General features: G+C 40.9%; 2 protein-coding genes across 3 annotated transcripts; both read left to right on the top strand.

Annotated features, from left to right (window-relative positions):
* Nucleotides 1–1,986: 1,986 nt before the first annotated feature.
* On the top strand, nucleotides 1,987–10,009 carry hgh1 (HGH1 homolog (S. cerevisiae)). Of its 2 annotated transcripts, none has more exons than XM_046029417.1 (10): nucleotides 1,987–2,141; nucleotides 2,829–2,951; nucleotides 3,562–3,700; nucleotides 3,901–4,038; nucleotides 4,595–4,746; nucleotides 5,698–5,798; nucleotides 6,132–6,230; nucleotides 7,052–7,143; nucleotides 7,233–7,355; nucleotides 8,180–10,009. In XM_046029417.1, exons 2-10 carry the CDS (start codon nucleotides 2,842–2,844, stop codon nucleotides 8,351–8,353), a joined length of 1,128 nt encoding a protein of 375 aa, XP_045885373.1. In that variant the 5' UTR covers nucleotides 1,987–2,141; nucleotides 2,829–2,841; the 3' UTR covers nucleotides 8,354–10,009. The 2 variants fall into 2 exon arrangements, with proteins under 2 accessions (XP_045885373.1, XP_045885374.1); XM_046029418.1 differs by lacking the exon at nucleotides 1,987–2,141 and adding an exon at nucleotides 2,705–2,723.
* Nucleotides 10,010–10,924: 915 nt separating this feature from the next.
* Nucleotides 10,925–15,769, top strand: LOC123986733 (skin secretory protein xP2-like). The gene is made up of 4 exons (XM_046075076.1): nucleotides 10,925–10,931; nucleotides 13,919–14,203; nucleotides 14,428–15,160; nucleotides 15,224–15,769. The coding sequence occupies exons 1-3, from the start codon at nucleotides 10,925–10,927 to the stop codon at nucleotides 15,141–15,143; spliced, it is 1,008 nt and encodes a 335-aa protein (XP_045931032.1). The 3' UTR covers nucleotides 15,144–15,160; nucleotides 15,224–15,769.
* The last annotated feature ends 1,888 nt before the right edge of the window (nucleotides 15,770–17,657 follow it).

Raw genomic sequence — 17,657 nt, 5'->3', positions numbered from 1 at the left:
CATTCCTAATGGTAAAAAAAACTCTGCAGGGTACCTTTAATAACCAATAATGCTAATTTCTTTAAGTTATTACTGACTTTAACTAAAAAATAGAGCTGCACAGTCTGATTATCGCCTCAATTTAAAGGAATAATTCAATACTTTGGAAAATATGCATATTTTCTTTTTGGCAATGTGTTAGGCGGGTAGCCTATACATCACTCTTATGTCTGTATGGTAAACACGAAGCTGCAGCTAAATATAAACTGTATATAAAGGTTACACCACACCATCATGAGCACCATCACTATCAAGTGTGGCCATAGGGGGCGTTCTTGCATTGGATAATACTTTGTATAAATGGTATAGTGCTGCTTTGATGATTTTCAGTATAAAAGAGGTGAAAGAGATGTTTAAATGTTGCATATTCTTTGTTTCCAGGCTCAGTAAGTCATTCAGCCTTTAAAGAAGGTGATTGAAAATCCAAATACCTGATAGTAATTGGATGCAGCAATTGTCAGTTCAGCAGAAGCACAGATTTATTAAACAATTGGCCATCTTACAGTTTATTATAGGATACTGAGGCTGCCTCTCGGTGCTACCTCTGGACAAAAAAAACAACTGTATTTTGTGTTCATTATTATTATTTCAAGTTTCAAACAGCATTAGTAATGCAATTAAAATATAGAGGAAACAAATGTGCAATGTCCAAAAAAAGTATTATAAAATGACCCCAAACAGTAATTTTAACAACTTCTTTTCACAGTTTCTTTTTGGCCAAGTTTTCCATTCTCTCCCTGTGAACATGACAAAAGAGGAGGGATGACTAAATCATGCCTACATATGTGTTGCCTCATGATAGAAGAACATGAAGAAATGTTGATCTCCAGCAGAAACAGATCTGAAAGCAATACAGAATGCCTGAGAGCTGCACTGCGTTATGTTAATATATTTTGAAATGTCACGGGTCACCTGAATTTTGTGTTTCTTTTTACATAAATAAAAACATTTCCACCATAAATTGGTGCAGAAACTTTCACCAGAATGCAGAAGTGTTTAGTGATAAAAATTTCCTGGGGGAGGTCCCCCCAGACCTCTACTCATATATCTCAGCACTGATGATGTCTTTAAAACACAGTTGAAGGATCTTTTCATCTTGTTCTTGTAAAACTAATATCGCCTATCGTGTTGTCTCCCGAGCTAAGTTTCTCTTCACACCACTAATCTGAGCCCCTATGTCCCCACCACTTTTCAACACAAAGCCCTTGCATATATGGAGGCAAATACTGCGTTTTCTGTTTCATGGAAACTTTCTGCTTCATCCCTATGAGTAATCCCAGATTTTACAAAATATACCTGTAATATGATTACGTCTTTTTTTTTTCTGTACTGTAACGGAATACTTCTTCTGTATCCTGATTAGTAACGCCGTGACATGTAACCCATTCCTCCCCAACCTGGCAAGTCAAAGTACAAAAGTATCAAACTTGAAGGGCCAACAGTAATAGTACTCATTATGCAGAAATGCCCATTTCAGAATAAAATTGTTGATACATTATTGGGTATTTGACTTGTGGAAGCTGTTTAAGGTGGGGTTCATTTTAAATACTTTTTTTAGTTACTTCTGTCTACCTTGTGAATTTAACCCTGGGGATCAATAAAGTCTGATATGATGATTTAAAAACATTATAAGAGTATAAGTATCCCATGAAGTAGTAGGAAATTAAAATAATCAAGAAATGTACACATTCCTCAAAATGGTCCTTAAGTACAGTAGCTACCACAGTAAATGTATTTGCAACAATGGGTGTAAGTTTAATAGTGTTAAAATAAGATTAACAAAACATCGGCATGTTCGTTTCTGTCTCGGTAGAGAATGTCCTTCAAGTAAATTTGGGATGTTGAGCGGCTGAGCTGTAGATGTCAAACCGCAGACCACCTCATGCGGCTGACACTAGAGGGCAGTAAGGATCACTCAGCACCGTTTAAGCTGCTGAAAAGGAAGAAAAGGAGGCAGCTAACCCGGAAGACAGGACGGATTTCAGCTGTAGCTGCGGGCTGTGGTGTCCACATGTTCCCCTGTACACATGTTGTCTAATGTTAGCTGAGGAATACAGAAAAAGTAAACAGCGAAATGATAACTGTCCTATAGGTCGTTAAAGGTAAGATATGTTTATACTAGAAGCTGGAGCTAAAGTTGTATCAAACATGGCAACAAACTGTCCCTGAAAACGTATTTATGTGCTAAACAACAGCCTGCACGAAGCCTAACATTCATTATTATTTACAATGTCTACTTTTCTACTAACGTTGTTATTTTATGTTTTTATTTTAATGACACATTAGTCAGCTAACTTAATTACACAGGTCTCCAATTTAATAACAATGTAGAAAATATATTGTATAGTATAGTATAACGTATATATAATGAGGTACAATCTTAAATGAACACATTATTGCAACAACAATTAGAATATAATAATATACATTATTCTGAAATGCGTAATTCTACATACATAATAAGTAATTTGACTTTTTGTACTTAAAGTTTATAGTTTATTTTGATGCTAATACTTTTGTACTTCTACTTGTGTACTGTACTTAAGTATAGTTTTGAGGTACTTTACTTGAGAATTTCCATTTCATGCTACTTTATTAAACTTGTACTCCACTACATTTCAGAGGGAAACTATTTTAATCTGACAACTGGAGTTACTTTTCAGATTAACATTTGAACAAAAGAGGTACAATAAACTTATAGTAATGTATTGTTAAAGATTAAAACAGTGGTTCCCAAACTTTTTGAACAGTGTGTAGTGTGTAGTACATTTCTCCTCTAAACTCCTCAGACACTAGGAGAAGATGTTGAGTGATTCTAAGGCCGCAGAGCTGCTCTCCTTCCTAACCGCGGGTACTCGTCCTGATGTCAAAGGTCACGCCACAGAGTACATCCTGGGACTCTCTGGACACAGGTAGGAGCCTGGTGATGATGATACCATTAATAATGTAGCTTTTCATTATAATTCAGCAACCTGGGACCCTTGTTTATGCTCTGAGCTCCCATACAAATGCTAGACTAGTCCTGGACCAGACTCTAGATCAACACGTCAACAGGAGAAGTGCTCCACAGTGTGTTGAATAGGACGCAAATTACAGATGTGTGCTTTTGCATCACAGATGACGATCAGAGGCTCTAAAATGTACATTTTAGACAGGAAAAAGGTGAGACTTGATATGCAGGATCTTGTAAGCTAATCTGCAGATAGTGTAGTTAGTCAGGCTCACCCCTCTAATGTCTGTGCTGATAAGGTGTTTGATCAAACACTTGAGAGAAAAACTCCTCACCCTTATCAGGACTTTACACCTCTTCCTAACAGGATGTGATGCAAATGAGCGAAGATCAGATTGTTTCAGTTTTTCCAAATGTAGATATGTGGACAATTTTTCATGCTCCATCAATTAGAGCTCGCTTGCTGTGTGTTAGGATGTATTTACACCCTTGTGCTCTTTCACTCAGCTGGTAGTTGACCAACCTAAACTGCCACGGTAATTCACTCTCTTTTTGTGTGTGTTTGTTTTCAGGGATGGCTGCCGATTCCTCCGCTCTAAACCTGACATACTTATTGCTCTGTTTGCTCTGACTCGTGACCCCTCTATTGCTATAGTGAAGGACTGTTACCACATCCTCATCAACCTGTCAGCTGACGAGACTCTGCACCAGGTAATCACTCTCGATTGGTCAGCAGAGCACGGTCTTAACTCTTACTGATGATTGAGAAGTAACTACTCTTCTGTCCCAGAGTGAGAGGCTGTTGTGATAACAAAACAAAAAGAACTGGACAGCCCTCAGAGATGATGTGGATTCAGTGTTGAATTCCTCTTTGAAGACAAACACGTTGCTCTTGGTTGTATCTCACCCAGGTTTTGGTGACAGATGTCAAAGTTCTTCCAGTGTTGTTTAAGAACCTTCTGGATCCAGAGTACCTGTTCTCTGATCAGGTCTGCACCATCTTGTCCAACCTGACCCGCCTAGACAAGACCTGCAAGACTGTGTTCAAGGTGGGTCCCAGTGGTGGATCTAGAAGCTTTACTGGGGATGGGAAGAGGTTTTGGCTGGGTGGAAAAATTGTTATTCTCATTTTGCACCAGAATAGTCCATCTCTCCTGGTAGGCAGCTGGTGTTATGTAAACCTTAAAAAACACAGACAGACAACAGAAAATACACAAAAACTAAATATATAGACAAAACTACACCCTTCTTATCTTCCCAGCAGCTAGAGTAAATCATCCATTGTTTTGCCTTCTCTCCTCTTGACTTTTATAATCCTTGAATTCTTGTTTAAGCCAAAAAGCTGTAGCACCATTAGAGGTAGTTCACTGTTTTCCCATATTCCCCCTGGTGCTGCCCTCACTACACTGGTTTCCTGTTAGATTTAGGATTTAATTCAAAATCCTTCGAATTACTTTAAAGGCCGTACACAGCTTGACTCCACCATATATCCGTGAGCTGCTAATCCCATTCAGGTCCGCAAAGCCTCTCAGGTCATCACAAGCGCTCCTGGTTGAGTCCTGCTCAAAGGATAATGAGAGATGACGTGTTTCTTTGGTGTTTCAGGTCCTTCAGGAGGAGGTTGGTCTGGCTCAGCTGGTGGAGGTCTTTTGTACTAAAGGCTACAACAAGAATGCTAATCTCCACTACATAGGTCCTCTGCTGTCCAACCTGACACAGCTGCCCGAGGCCAGAAACTTCATGATGGACAAGAACAGGTACCTGTTTAAACTGCTGGACAAGAATTGATGGTCAGACAGAGGGGATATTTCAAAACTGACATACCCTTTTTTTGCAGCAGTTTGCAAGATTTGCACAAATGTAAAAGTGGGCAAAGCTCTGAGCACTCAACACTGTCCTTTTTTCACATTTCCTTTCACCACTCCACATGGCCAGTGAGAATTTAGGGTAGAGACATCGGAGAGTGATTAAAATTTTGGATTACGATCTGAAGTTAGGTCAGATATGAGCTGATATGAGCTCTGGTTTCTCCTTTGCGTTCACCATAATGACAACCCTTGCTGTGGGAACCGTAGCATATTTTTCTGCTTCAAGTCTATTTTCTTCTGTTTTACCCATGTAATTACAGCGATTGTGTGTTGGACCCAAAACAGGGGTGACCTACACTGAATAGTGTGCCTGAAAGCATCCTGTGAAGATGAAGACACAGGACTGAAGCTGCTCTGCTAAAGCCTAGTTCGCACTACACGATTTTAAGCCCGATTTGCCGGTCAGCGAGCTCGGCTTGTCTTTATAATTGCTATCTTTATAATATCAAACAACAGCTGTTTGTGTCTAGGTTCACTTTGTTTCCCGTTTCACATTTCACATGTTTTCTTGACAAAACGTGGTTTTGAGACCAGCGTCGGGTGAGTCGTTGTCAGCTTGCGTAGTATGTGTGACCCCCTGTCACCTTCAGTCACGTAGTGTGAACGCCACAATGACTTCAAGACTCCCGTCACAAGACAGCAAGTTGTGTGGTCTGAACATCACGGCCATCAGCCGACACTGAAAGTTGTGGAGTCTGCACGAGCCTCAACGATCTGCTTTCACTATGCATGCAGGCTGTGTAGACGTTGTGTTAGACCTAATCAGAGTGTATTGACATTGAACGTAGACATGTTTTGGTCGTAATAGTGTGTGTATGTGTGTGTGTGTGTGTGTTGCAGGTGTGTAATCCAGAGGTTGTTGCCCTTCACTCAGTACCAGGCATCAGTGGTGAGGAGGGGAGGGGTCATAGGCACCCTGCGCAACTGTTGCTTTGACCACGGTGAGACACCCACAAAGACCTCATTGCCACTTCATGTGCAATGGGCAGATCGGATAGCTATATCAAAACATTGTAAAATGCATCCAAGAAGCATTTGAGTCAGACTGAAATCCGACTGCTTTTGAATGCCTTCTACTTATAAGGTGTAAATGCATCTGTTTCTCTCAGCTGTAACTATGTCTGTGTGGGGAAGTAGCCTCTACAGGGTCTGACATTTGTATTCAGCAGCATCTTTTGTAAAACCTGTCATGTTCTCACTGAACTCTAGTCCAACAGTAGTTAGATATATCTGATCCGAGATATCTGATCTAAACCTCTCCTCAATCTGTCCAGCCAACCATGAGTGGTTACTAAGTGACGCTGTGGACATCCTGCCCTTCCTCCTGCTGCCGCTGGCTGGTCCAGAGGAGCTGACAGAGGAAGAAAATGAAGGTTTGTAATTCAGTGTATCATGCGTTAGAGGAGTCTGGTGACATTCTCTCTATATATATATATAATATATAATATATAATAATATAATATATATAATAATAATTAATCTACTAACAAATATTATCTGTGACATATCTTATTCTTCCATTGTTGTCCAGAAACTATTAAAAACACATTGATCAGCTGCACTGTTGCACTCAGTAACACCATATAGTTTATTTTGACTCAGTCCCACACGTTTGCTAAAAGCTCCAGTGTCCCAGCTGTTTTATGGTTGAAATATGAATATATTTTTGACCAGTTTATAAAGATTTACATCTTCAGTAGGGCTGCAACTAACAAATATTTTCATTATTGATTAATCTGTCGATTATTTTCTGAATTAATCAATTAGTTGTTTGGTCTAGAAAATTGTGAAAAATGGCGATAAGGTTTTCCTAAAAGTCAAGGTGATGTACTCAAATCTTCTTTTGTCCAAAACCCAAATACATTCAGTTTTTTGCCATAGACGAGTAAAGAAACCAGAAAATATTCACATTTGAGAAGCTGAAATCAGATAATTCATCGATTATCAAAATAGTTGGCGATTAATTTAATAGTTGACAACTAATGGATTAATTGACTAATCGTTGCTGCTCTAGTTTTCAGTAGGAACCGATGGCTGCGTGGGAAGGGAAGTCAGAAAGTATTGAGACACAGACAAACACACTGTTGGTTCTGCTCAGATTCAGAAAAATGTTTTTAGTTGGATCACAATCCAAATCAAGCCCAGCCACAGTACCGCTGGTGTGGATTCTAACAGAAGTTGATGTGATGTTCAGGCCTGCCGGTGGACCTGCAGTACCTCCCAGAGGACAAGAAGAGAGAAGAAGACGCCGACATCAGAAAGATGCTGCTGGAAACACTTTTACTGGTGCGACACAACAAACACACACGTAGCCTTACACACTCACACAAGCATGTTTTCATGTTAAGCTCTTTTACTGTTTGTCTCTTGTGTAGCTGACAGCGACCAAAGCCGGCCGGCAGACACTAAAAGACAAGAGCGTTTATCCGATCATGAGAGAGTTCCACAACTGGGAGAAGGACGTCCACGTTACAGCAGCCTGTGAGAAACTGGTCCAGGTAGGAATCTAATAACCAAACAAATCTTTCGATTGTCAAATATAATAACTAGAAGTCTAGCCACCAAATAATCAATAATGTCTTTTTGCTTGATGGTTGGGCAGCAAAACTAGAAGTTTTATTTTCTACCTTTACATTAAAAAAACAATAATCAAATTTTACTTTGGATTTGTCACAGTAAAATGTTGTTGTTGTTGTTGTTTTTGTGTCTTGATCAAATAAAAAATAATAATAAATCCAGTCATATGTTAATGTTGTGCTCCTGTAAATCTACAGTGCACAGATCATACAGTGTTTTGGGATGCTGGTTCCAAACTTATTTTAATACACACGCAAACCCACTTTGGTGGATGTGCCACAGTGGATTCAATGTGTCCCTGAGCAAGACACTTAACCCCTAGTTGCTCCAGAGGCGTGCAACCTCTAACATAAATAGCAATTGTAAGTCGCTTTGGATAAAAGTGTCAGCTAAATGAATAAATGTAATTTAATGTATTACTTACTGGTTCAACCGAAAGACGCCAGCCCGGCGCCAGTCTTGTGGCGTTTTATCCACTATCCAACATCCAGGCAGCCTCTTGCTTGGTCACTCTCTTTTTCTCTTGTTAGCTTTCTCTGTCAACCTCCTCTTCTGTCTCTTTGCCTCTGCCATTATCTATGGCTTACAGGGATAAATGAATAACAAACCATTATTAAAATTATTATTAACACCAACGCTGTTGGTTTAGACTCCTTAGTTTTAGGTAGGTATGTCTAATAAACTGGTAACTCTATGCATATGTCATGTAATGTACCGTCTATCCCTCCATCTACTCTCTCTCCAGGTGCTGATAGGAGATGAGCCAGAGCAGGGGATGGAGAACCTGATGGAGTTGGAGATTCCCGAGGACGTGGAGAAGAAACTGAAGGAGGCTGACATCAGAGAACAGCAGGAGCTGGAGAGTGAACAGGAGAGGATGAGAAAGGAGGAGGAAGAGGGAAAAAAAGAAGAACAGTGACTCGGAGGGGACAGACAAAGGACGAGAGAATGAAATGATACCATAAAGCCTGTTTTTAGACCTGGAATCTGTAACCTTTCTGGCTTCATCGTCTGCTGTTAAAGTGATGACTTTTCATCATTCAGATGTGTTCATTACAACTTTATTTACACATGATGGGAAATTTACAGAAAGAGCGGTGTCACTGCTGGAGAACAGTGCTGAGCTAAAAAAGTAAAATTAAGTGAGGATATGGAAGAAGATCATCTATTACTGACAATGATAAAGCATACAGTGTCAACAAGTTGCAATGCTCATTGAATTGGCTTTTAAGGTTCATTATATCATTTTTTTAGATGGATCTGACATGAGAAGAGTTTCAACAACTTATAATTGGCTCATTCAAAGTGTTTTGTGTTTATGAAATTTATTAAAGATCATTAATGACAGATTAATTACAGTGGTTTGAAAACACAGAACAGGTGTTATAAAAACTTCATGAGGTTATTGTAAAAGTGACGCTCGTGCTTATTCAGATACGAGACAAGATGCAATATCACCAATGCTACATAATAGGGTGCTTTCCGACCTGCCTAAGGCCTTAGCATCTTCACTGTGAGGAGAAATCACCTTTTGGTTGGGAGGTCAGACTTTTTCTTTTCTTTTTTTTTTTCTTTTCTTTTTTTTTTTGTTTCCCCTTTATTTCCACATTAAATGATTTAGGTATTTCTAAACCCTATTTTCACATATTTTGTACTAATATTTTGGAGTCCTGCAGTAGATTACTTTATGGCTGCAGTGGCTGCAATGTATTCCTTTGGGACAGTTGTGCCCGTCAAAATTACGTCCTCAAAAAGTGCTTCTTTTTGCCCCTGACAGGCTCAGACTGTTATGTCAAGTGTCTGACATTATGGAATGGATCTCTACAAGGAACACCCATTAAAACACCTTTATTTTTAACAAAAAACAGAAGTATTTCTCAAGGACAATTCTCCCTCTGATATCTCGTGAGGAGCGAGTTGCAGAGAATTGTCCTTGAACAAGACTTCTGTTTCTTGTTTAAAAAAAACGGTGTTTTAGCGGGTGTTACTTGTAAGGATCCTTTGCATGATGTTGTCACCCCGTATAACAATTTGAGCATGTCAGCGGCAAAGAAAAGCGCTTTATGTGGACTTTTTGATGGGCACAATTGCCCAAAGTAATATGTTTCAGCCACTTCAGTCGCCATCTATTGCACAGATTCCAAAAGTTATTGTACCAACTAGTCATTTTGACACTAAAATATGTAGAAAATTGGGCCTGTGTTAATCCTCTAAGTTGGTTTAAGGTTAGAAAAGTCCTTTTATTGACAGTATAATATTCTGTATATTGTGTATTATGTTTCACCTCTACATTGAAGCTGATGAGTGAAATATTCAAACCCAAGACAATATTCTACATATCTGCTGCATCATTTCAGACACACTTCCCCCAAATCTGAAATGTTTGGAAAGTTTGAGATTGCCACTAGAATTTTAAATAAGTTATGTGGGCTTGAACAGTGTTTGGCTGTAAAAATCTTTAGGAAAGATCCACCTTAAAACAGTAAACATTGTTAATGTTCTTATTCTGCCTTTAAATTATGAATAAATGATTGAATTTCCAAATGTATTTATAAATAAATGTTCCTTATTGTTATTCCATTTACTTAATGTGTCATTCTTAGAAAACATTTGTTTCCTACTTTCCCTACATTCACAGTTCGCATTAATTTAAAAACAGTTCTCATTAAAGCTGCACTCATCAGCACTTTTGGTTCTCTATGGACAGAAATCCACAACATGCTCCTCTGAAGCAGTTTTTAAACCCCACTGGTTGACCAGAAGAGGGTGTCAGAGCATTTAAAGTTTATTTTATTTCTCCACACTGAAGTTGATCTAAAACGACTTAAGATCTGCACCACTGCTCTCCACTTAGCAGACGTTCGTTCTTTAAAGAGTAACTTGTGTACTCTTTAAAGCCTGTACCCTGATTCCCATGTGTTTGTGTCTATGTGACCAGCAACTCCCATGTTCAGGTAAAATTGCAGTTTTTATCAATGGAGTCTGGTGGCTTTGACGAGCGATTTAACGACTGTTTGTGGTTAAACAAAAATGGTGTTAGTCTTTTAAAAAAAGGTCTTTCTATGTAGGGATCATGTCCACAATGTTGTTAGACACTTGTAATAACAACCTCAGCTTGTCAGTGGCAAAAACAAGCACTGGACATTCTCTGACGGGCCCAATTGTCTGCAAGGATTATGATGCAGCCCTCTTTCACTGCTGCAGACTGCAATGTGCTGAACAATACTGGACCAATTAGTCACTTAGACACAAAAACATGGGGAAATAATAGGTCCAGGTTGAAAAATATGTAAGTTAATGTGAAAGTAAAATTTAACCTTTGCACGAGTGAGACTCATAAAGCCAGGAACTAAAACATAACTGCACTCAGCTCCTGTGTAGGTGTGTGTCCTTTGTTCCTCTGTCTTTGTGAGGACCAGTTAAAGTTGTCATTTGTAAAAAGTCTCTTCGGTGTCGAAAAAAAAGACAGTTTGGTAGGTGAGGAGACATTATGACAAGTGAGGACTATTTGGGGCATTTTTGAAAGTAAGGACATTTTGTTAGTCCTCACTGCTTCAAATGGATGATTGAGGATTCAGACTTGAATTTAGGGTTAAATTTAGAAATAAGTTTTAGTGGAGGGGATGTTTGCAGTTGCAGATCTAATTCCTATAAGGTTAAAATATATGGAATAGACTATTATTTGAAATAGGCGCCTTACATGTATAGAGGAACTGTGTGTGTGTGTGTGTGTGTGCTGACCAGGTATTTCTTTATCAGCGTCTCTGTGAGTTTTTCCACCTCGACACAAAGTCTGATCTAAACAGCCCAGGAAATCATCTTATTTACACTAGAACATACCTTATTACTGAGATGGAGAAAGAACAAAAAGACAATTAGCACTGTAGTTTTTAACCTCAATAGGAAGTAAACATTGATCAGATATCCTGTAAACTAGCCTACGTATCTTATGAACCATCTCTATCAAGACAATCGATCAAGAGAGCCTCAGAATGAGTTGCTTTGTTTCACTTCTCTCCAAAGAAACAGATTTGTAATATTAGTTTTTAGATGTTTTCAGTTGATCCGCCCCTGAGTGTGCATGTTGAGACCGAACACGCCGCAGCATACTTGTTCATTGGAGGGTGAATATACAGGAAGGAAAAGAAAGAAGACTTGTGTTTATCGGAGGGGTTTAGCGTCACTGCGCGGAGTAACCAGGCAGGACTGCGTGTCCCAGACAGCCAATCAGACGCTGAGGTTTCCTGTTCACTTCTTTGTGTGTAACCACGGGGCACACGCGCGCAGATTACGTGACAGACGTGTCCTACCCTTATGTTGTGAGACATTACAGCTGACACGCTTTTCACTACATTTAGTTCTGTAGTAGTGCTCCCATACACGGATCTGACAACAGGAGTTACAGCTCACTTTATTATTAGCGTGCACATGCAAAACGTGTGATAAAATGAGATATGATGCAAATTTTACTTTATTTTATTGGCCGGTTTTTCATTGACTGTGTCCATCCTTCACCACTGGCAGCAAGTGGAAACTACAAGACTGGTAATAAGCCAGGAGCTCCTCTAAAAACATGATTTGTCAAATCTTTGTACAAATTATGCTATTTTTTGCCATGCATTGTTCTTTTTCTGTATCTTAATCATCATCAGAATCAGCTTTATTCAGAATCAGAATCAGCTTTATTTGCCAGGTAGCCTATGTGCACACATAGAGGAATTTGACTCTGGAATGTACATTGCTCGTGATGTGATTACTTATAAAATAATAAAATTTGATCATGTCTAAAATTAGTGTATTTTAAATGCAATGTATGATTCATCAATAATTCACTTTAATAAAGATAGCAGCATGCATGTTATTCTTGTTGTTGAATACGACAAAAATAACATGCATGCTGTTATTCTTGTGTTGTGGTGCAATATCATAAACTCCTCTCTCTTTAACTCAAAGATCAGGGGAAAAAAACAACTTTCTAAATCCCACTAAGAACCTTTGGCCTTTTGGCCCAACACCCTTCGCTACCCCCACCCCTTTGAAATATTGTGAGTTCTCCTGAAAACAATGGTAGGCTATAGTTCGCACACCTGCTGACAGCACTACTATCTTGAAGAAGAAAATTCTTCACACATGTTTGTTTTGCTGCTACAACTGCAATAACGTCACGCTGCTATCCACAGACACAAGACACTTCAGCCACCACCCAAATTACACATCTCAAGTGATAGTCAGTCTTTAGAATCTGAATCAGAATCAGCTTTATTTGCCAGGTATGTGTACACATACCAGGAATTTCACTTAGGATTGCACATTGCTCACGATGTGCTTACTTATACAATAATAATAATAATATAATATACACACTATAAACAAAAACAAAAAACAATATAGACAGATTATAGTACAATGAGCCTTTATTTATTTAATTTACCAAATGTGATTATTGTGTTTGAGCATTGCACTTTCATAGTCACCATTTATATATTATATGTGGTGGTCTGTAATGCTTTAGATGACGGCCCAATTTAAGGTTTAGTGTATCAGTACAGTATGCTATACTGATACAGCCTACAGTACATGTAGGAACAATACAAGGGAACAAAATATATTAGTTAGAGAAAAAGGGGGTTACAATCTCTAAATATAAAATGATTTATACAGTGCTGATTTTTAACTAACTATTCTGTTATTACAGGGGACAGGACCTACTAAGCAGAGCTGGAAGTTTAAGGGAAAATAAAATGAGTTCTGTAGCATATTACAAATCTGCTGTGATTTATTTTAAAATTACAACTAAATATTAAAACTACAAGCTACATAATACTCCTTTTGAATAGGTTTAGTGTAGGTACTTATTAAAGTACTGCAGGGCACTTTTGTATTTTCACTTTGGAATAAACAGAGGTCAAGGTGTGTGATACTGTGTATGTTGTAAAGTAGTACTTACAGTTTGGAGTACAATATTGTACTAGACAGTATCACCCGCCACATATGTCACTAGCAAACATGGCTTTAAACCCTTTATGTCATGAGTTGTAGTTTTTCCCTGTGAGTTTGAGTTTTTGCCATTTGTTTCTGGTGTCCTTCTGTTTACCTGTTCTTCTCGTTTCCTTGTCCTTGGTGTTTATGTCTTGTCTGGTGTTCTAGATCATAGTCCTGCGTTGATTTGATATGGCTTTGGTTTGAAGTTTGGTTGTCTAGTTGTTATATTGTTTCTTAGTCACTGCCTTAACTCTTGTTCCTGCGTTTTAGTTCTTTGTGCTTGTTCCCAGTCCTGTACCTTAGTTCATGTTTAGTGTTCACTCTGGTCTATTTTGGTCTGTTGGGTTTTGGGGGTGTGTCTTGTCTTTCGTCTAGTGTTCGGTAACCCTTGTCATGTCTGTTACCCCAGTGATCCCTCTGCATGTCTGTCTCTGTTTTGCCTTGAACCCCGGCCTGCTAGTACTCCTGCGGCTAGCCTCCTGCCTGTAACGTGATTGGCTAGCGCTGCTAGCCGCCAGCCTGAGCCCCGGCCTGCTAGCGCTGCTAGCTCCAGGCCGTCTGTTCCCCAGGCCACTAACCTCCAAAGGACTTGTTCCCAGCCTACTAACCCCAAGAGGACTTGTTCCCGGCCTGCTAGCGCTCCAGCGGCTAGCTCCCTGCCTGGTTCCCGGCCTGCTAGCGCTCCAGCGGCTAGCTCCCTGCCTGGTTCCCGGCCTGCTAGCGCTCCAGCGGCTAGCTCCCTGCCTGGTTCCCGGCCTGCTAGCGCTCCAGCGGCTCAAACTTCCAGGTTGGTTGGGGATTCATGGACTTCCAGCTCTCTGGCTGCCTTTCTGTTGGACTTACCTTTGGAGCCAGAGTGAACAGACAGAGTCCCCAGCCAACCAACCACTGGTCGGAGGGAAACCAGTCTGCTAGCGGGCTGCTAGCAGACCTACACAGCTCCGGTTCCGGGTCTACTAGCCTGGAGGCTAGCACCTCGTCGAACTCTGCGTCGGATCCACCTCCAGTAAGGCCGGCTGGAGGGCGACGTAGGCCCCGACGATGAGCAGCCAAGAATCTGGCACCTGCACCAGCTCCGTTGGTGGTCCAGCCGATTCCTGTTCCTCGTGCTCCGTCGGTGGTCCGACCTGCACCTTCTTTGCCGGTGGTCCGACCAACACCAGCTGATTCCTGTTCCCTCGTCGGTGGCCCGACCGACTCCTGTTCCCTCGTCGGTGGCCCGACCGACTCCTGTTCCCTCGTCGGTGGCCCGACCGGCACCAGCAGACCGACAGGGGGCCGGCGGTGAAGGCGAGACCTCTCTGGAGGCTGGGCAGGGGGCCAGAGACAGGGGGGCACCTGCACCGGCTTCGCCGGTGGTCCGACCAACACCGGCTCCATTGGTGGCCCAGCTGATTCCTGTTCCCTCGTCGGTGGCCCGACCGACGACTCCTGTTCCCTCGTCGGTGGCCCGGCCGGTTCCAGCTCCTCGTGTCCGGTCCATGGTCCCCGGCCCAGCTGTCCAGTCGGTGGTCAGACCGACTCCAGCAGACCGACAGGGGGCCGGCGGTGAAGGAGAACCCTTCCAAGAGACCGGCGACGAAGGCGAGATCTGTCCAAAGGTCTCAGCAGGGGTTGCAGATGACGGAAGGGACCCGCCAGAGGCCGAAGAAGGCGAGGCTTCTCCAAAGGTCGGGCCGGGGACTGGCGTAGGGAGCCCGGGATCTCCGGTGGCAGAGCACAGCTGAGGACCACGGGCGAGACTGCTGGGCTGAGGACCATGGACCGGACACGAGGTGCTGGAGTCGGTCTGACCACCGACTGGACAGCTGGGCTAGGGACCATGGACCGACACGAGTATGTATCCGTATTGTACTGGTACACCATTAGTACAAAAAAAATGACTCTGGGAAGAATTATGCAGTAACTTAAAGCGTCACCCCGCTATTTAAATGTTTTGTGTTTCTTCCTATATGTAGTTTAGATATCAGAGTTATGGACTGAAGTCACACGCAACAGTAAATCTCCTCTTCATATAAATCTAACAGGAATCTTACACACTACTACTGAGTCAAGTCTCTTGGCCTGGTCTCTCTCTCAATCCAAGCTAATCACACACAGCCAGTGGAATCTGTGTGTGTGTGTGTGAGAGTGTGTACCTTGAATTATTGTCAGTCCTGTGAAACATTCACCACACTGCTGAGAGGATATCAACTCCCCCACTCTCGCTTTCTCTTCTTGAATTGAGCTCTGTGTGTGTGCATAGCTGTCAGGTCAGTGGAGCAGCAAGAAACAGACTCACACTGGTCCACCTCAGCCAGACATGAACTGCATGTTGAAGCCTGGAGGCCGGTTTATTAAAATGTGCGAAGAACACGATCTATATCTGCTCTGATTAATACCGAATTAATTAATTTTGATATTCAAGTGTCATTCACTTAAAGGTGCTCAGCCCACATGGGCTTCCAAGACACTACTTACCTTCAAAGGTTCGAGAAAACAAAAAAGAAAGCTGACAAGTGTCAAACACATTATATCAGATATACACAAATTCAACAGAAAACTGACATAAATTGATGGAAGGCATTTAACCAAAACTGATACCAACCTCATGTCTGTGTTTTAAGTACAGAGCTGTAATCAGGACATGGTTAGCCTAGCTTAGCATAAAGACTAGAAGCAGAGGGGATCAGCATGACGGGCTCTGTTCTAAGTTAAAAAAAATGTACATACCAATATCTATAAAGTTAACTAATTAACACATATGATGTTTGTTGCGATAGTACCAGCACTGTTAAGTTCTGGTACTATCTTCAGACAAACATTAGTGTATCCATTCTCCCAGTACTACTCCGCAGGTTTTACCTATATATCTCTGTAATCTCTGATAAACTAGACAGAGCCACTTACGTTATAACCTAAACTCTGATATGCTATCATCCAGGACCGGTCCTACACAGTGGATCTTTCAGTCCTGAATGAGGATTTTTCTATTGTAACCTCTAACCCCCTTAAAAATGATTTAGCCTATTCAGATAATGATATGCTTGCTAACCTTTGGCCTTGAAGGTAATACTAGGTTACTCCTGTAGGTCCTAAGCTAGCTGGCTGTTAAGGAATGAAATTAGCTTTCAATTAGCTTTTGGAGGCATTTGATGTCTGGTCATAGCAGATATTGGGGGAGACAATAATAACACTACTACTACTACTACTACTAATAATAATATCTTTATTTGTAGAGCACATTTCAATAAACGGAACAAAGTGCTTTCCAGCAATTAATGTAAAACATATAAAAGTCGACAAGTTGCTGTGCCAGTTGACGATGAGTAAGAGAATAAAAATCTGTATCACACACAGTGATTTGCATTGAATAAAACATAAAGCAAGTCAATGTACAATTAAAGGAAAAAAATATTCATATATTGGGGAGACGTTAGGTGCTTAGTGGCAGATAAACAGACTGTTTAATACATTCCTTACACATTTGTGTTTTTTACCCTTACCCTCCAAAGTCTCTGTATACAGAGTATCTCTCTGCCTATACCTCCATGCAGTCCACTTCAGCATGTGGAGGAAGCTGTTTGGGAGGGTTGGTGAACAGTCAATAACTTGACTTGACTTCCTTAACGTTTCAGTGGCTTTCTTTGAGAAGATTACTCGAAATGTGCGGATATTAACACTTTATTAACCAATTATTGATAAACCATTCTCTCAAAACAAAAAACAACACACTTTTTTTTATCTACAGATATTACAAATATTATCTTTTTAAACTGTTTTGGTAAAGTTGCAGATTCACAGCTCAGTGTGCTCCAGAAATGTTATCCTTTCTCACATTAAGTACTGTTTCACTACAGAGTAGAATCTTTGAGACTGAATATTATCATTAAAAGTAGTAAAAAAAAATTAAAGCTGCAAGCAGCGTTGGGCGGGCCCTCGCACTTGTAGCGCGTCCGCGCGTGAGCCGGCCGAGTTGCATATTCTGGAGCTCTGCCGGTGCGGCTGTGAATTTCCTACGCGGTTCCGACGCCGCATGAATGTGCTATATGTCACTTCCTGTGTCCCCTATGTGGAGCTACATAGCACTTGCCGCTATGAATATAAATCGGTATTGACGTGTAGATGTCTGCGGGGTGGGAGAGTTATCAAGCACGTAAAGTTTGTTTCAGATGTGAACATGTACACTGAACAATAATGTACCCAAACAATAAAATAAATTCCTTTTATATTTCCCTGCCTTGTTGTTTATGTGTACATAC

This window comes from Micropterus dolomieu, linkage group LG18, assembly GCF_021292245.1.
Source record: "Micropterus dolomieu isolate WLL.071019.BEF.003 ecotype Adirondacks linkage group LG18, ASM2129224v1, whole genome shotgun sequence".
NCBI classification, from domain to species: Eukaryota; Metazoa; Chordata; class Actinopteri; order Centrarchiformes; family Centrarchidae; genus Micropterus; species Micropterus dolomieu.
This window is presented reverse-complemented; position numbering and strand designations above follow the sequence as displayed.

What these genes read in the sequence shown, in the direction of transcription:
- hgh1 (XM_046029417.1), top strand. Translation starts at nt 2,842, where the DNA reads ATGTTGAGTGATTCTAAGGCCGCAGAGCTGCTCTCCTTCCTAACCGCG. An exon ending in CTGACGAGACTCTGCACCAG is followed by an intron (nt 3,701 to 3,900) that starts GTAATCACTCTC and finishes TATCTCACCCAG; the next exon opens with GTTTTGGTGACAGATGTCAA. An exon ending in TGCTGGAAACACTTTTACTG is followed by an intron (nt 7,144 to 7,232) that starts GTGCGACACAAC and finishes TCTCTTGTGTAG; the next exon opens with CTGACAGCGACCAAAGCCGG.
- LOC123986733 (XM_046075076.1), top strand. An exon ending in CCAGCGGCTCAAACTTCCAG is followed by an intron (nt 14,204 to 14,427) that starts GTTGGTTGGGGA and finishes ACCTCCAGTAAG; the next exon opens with GCCGGCTGGAGGGCGACGTA.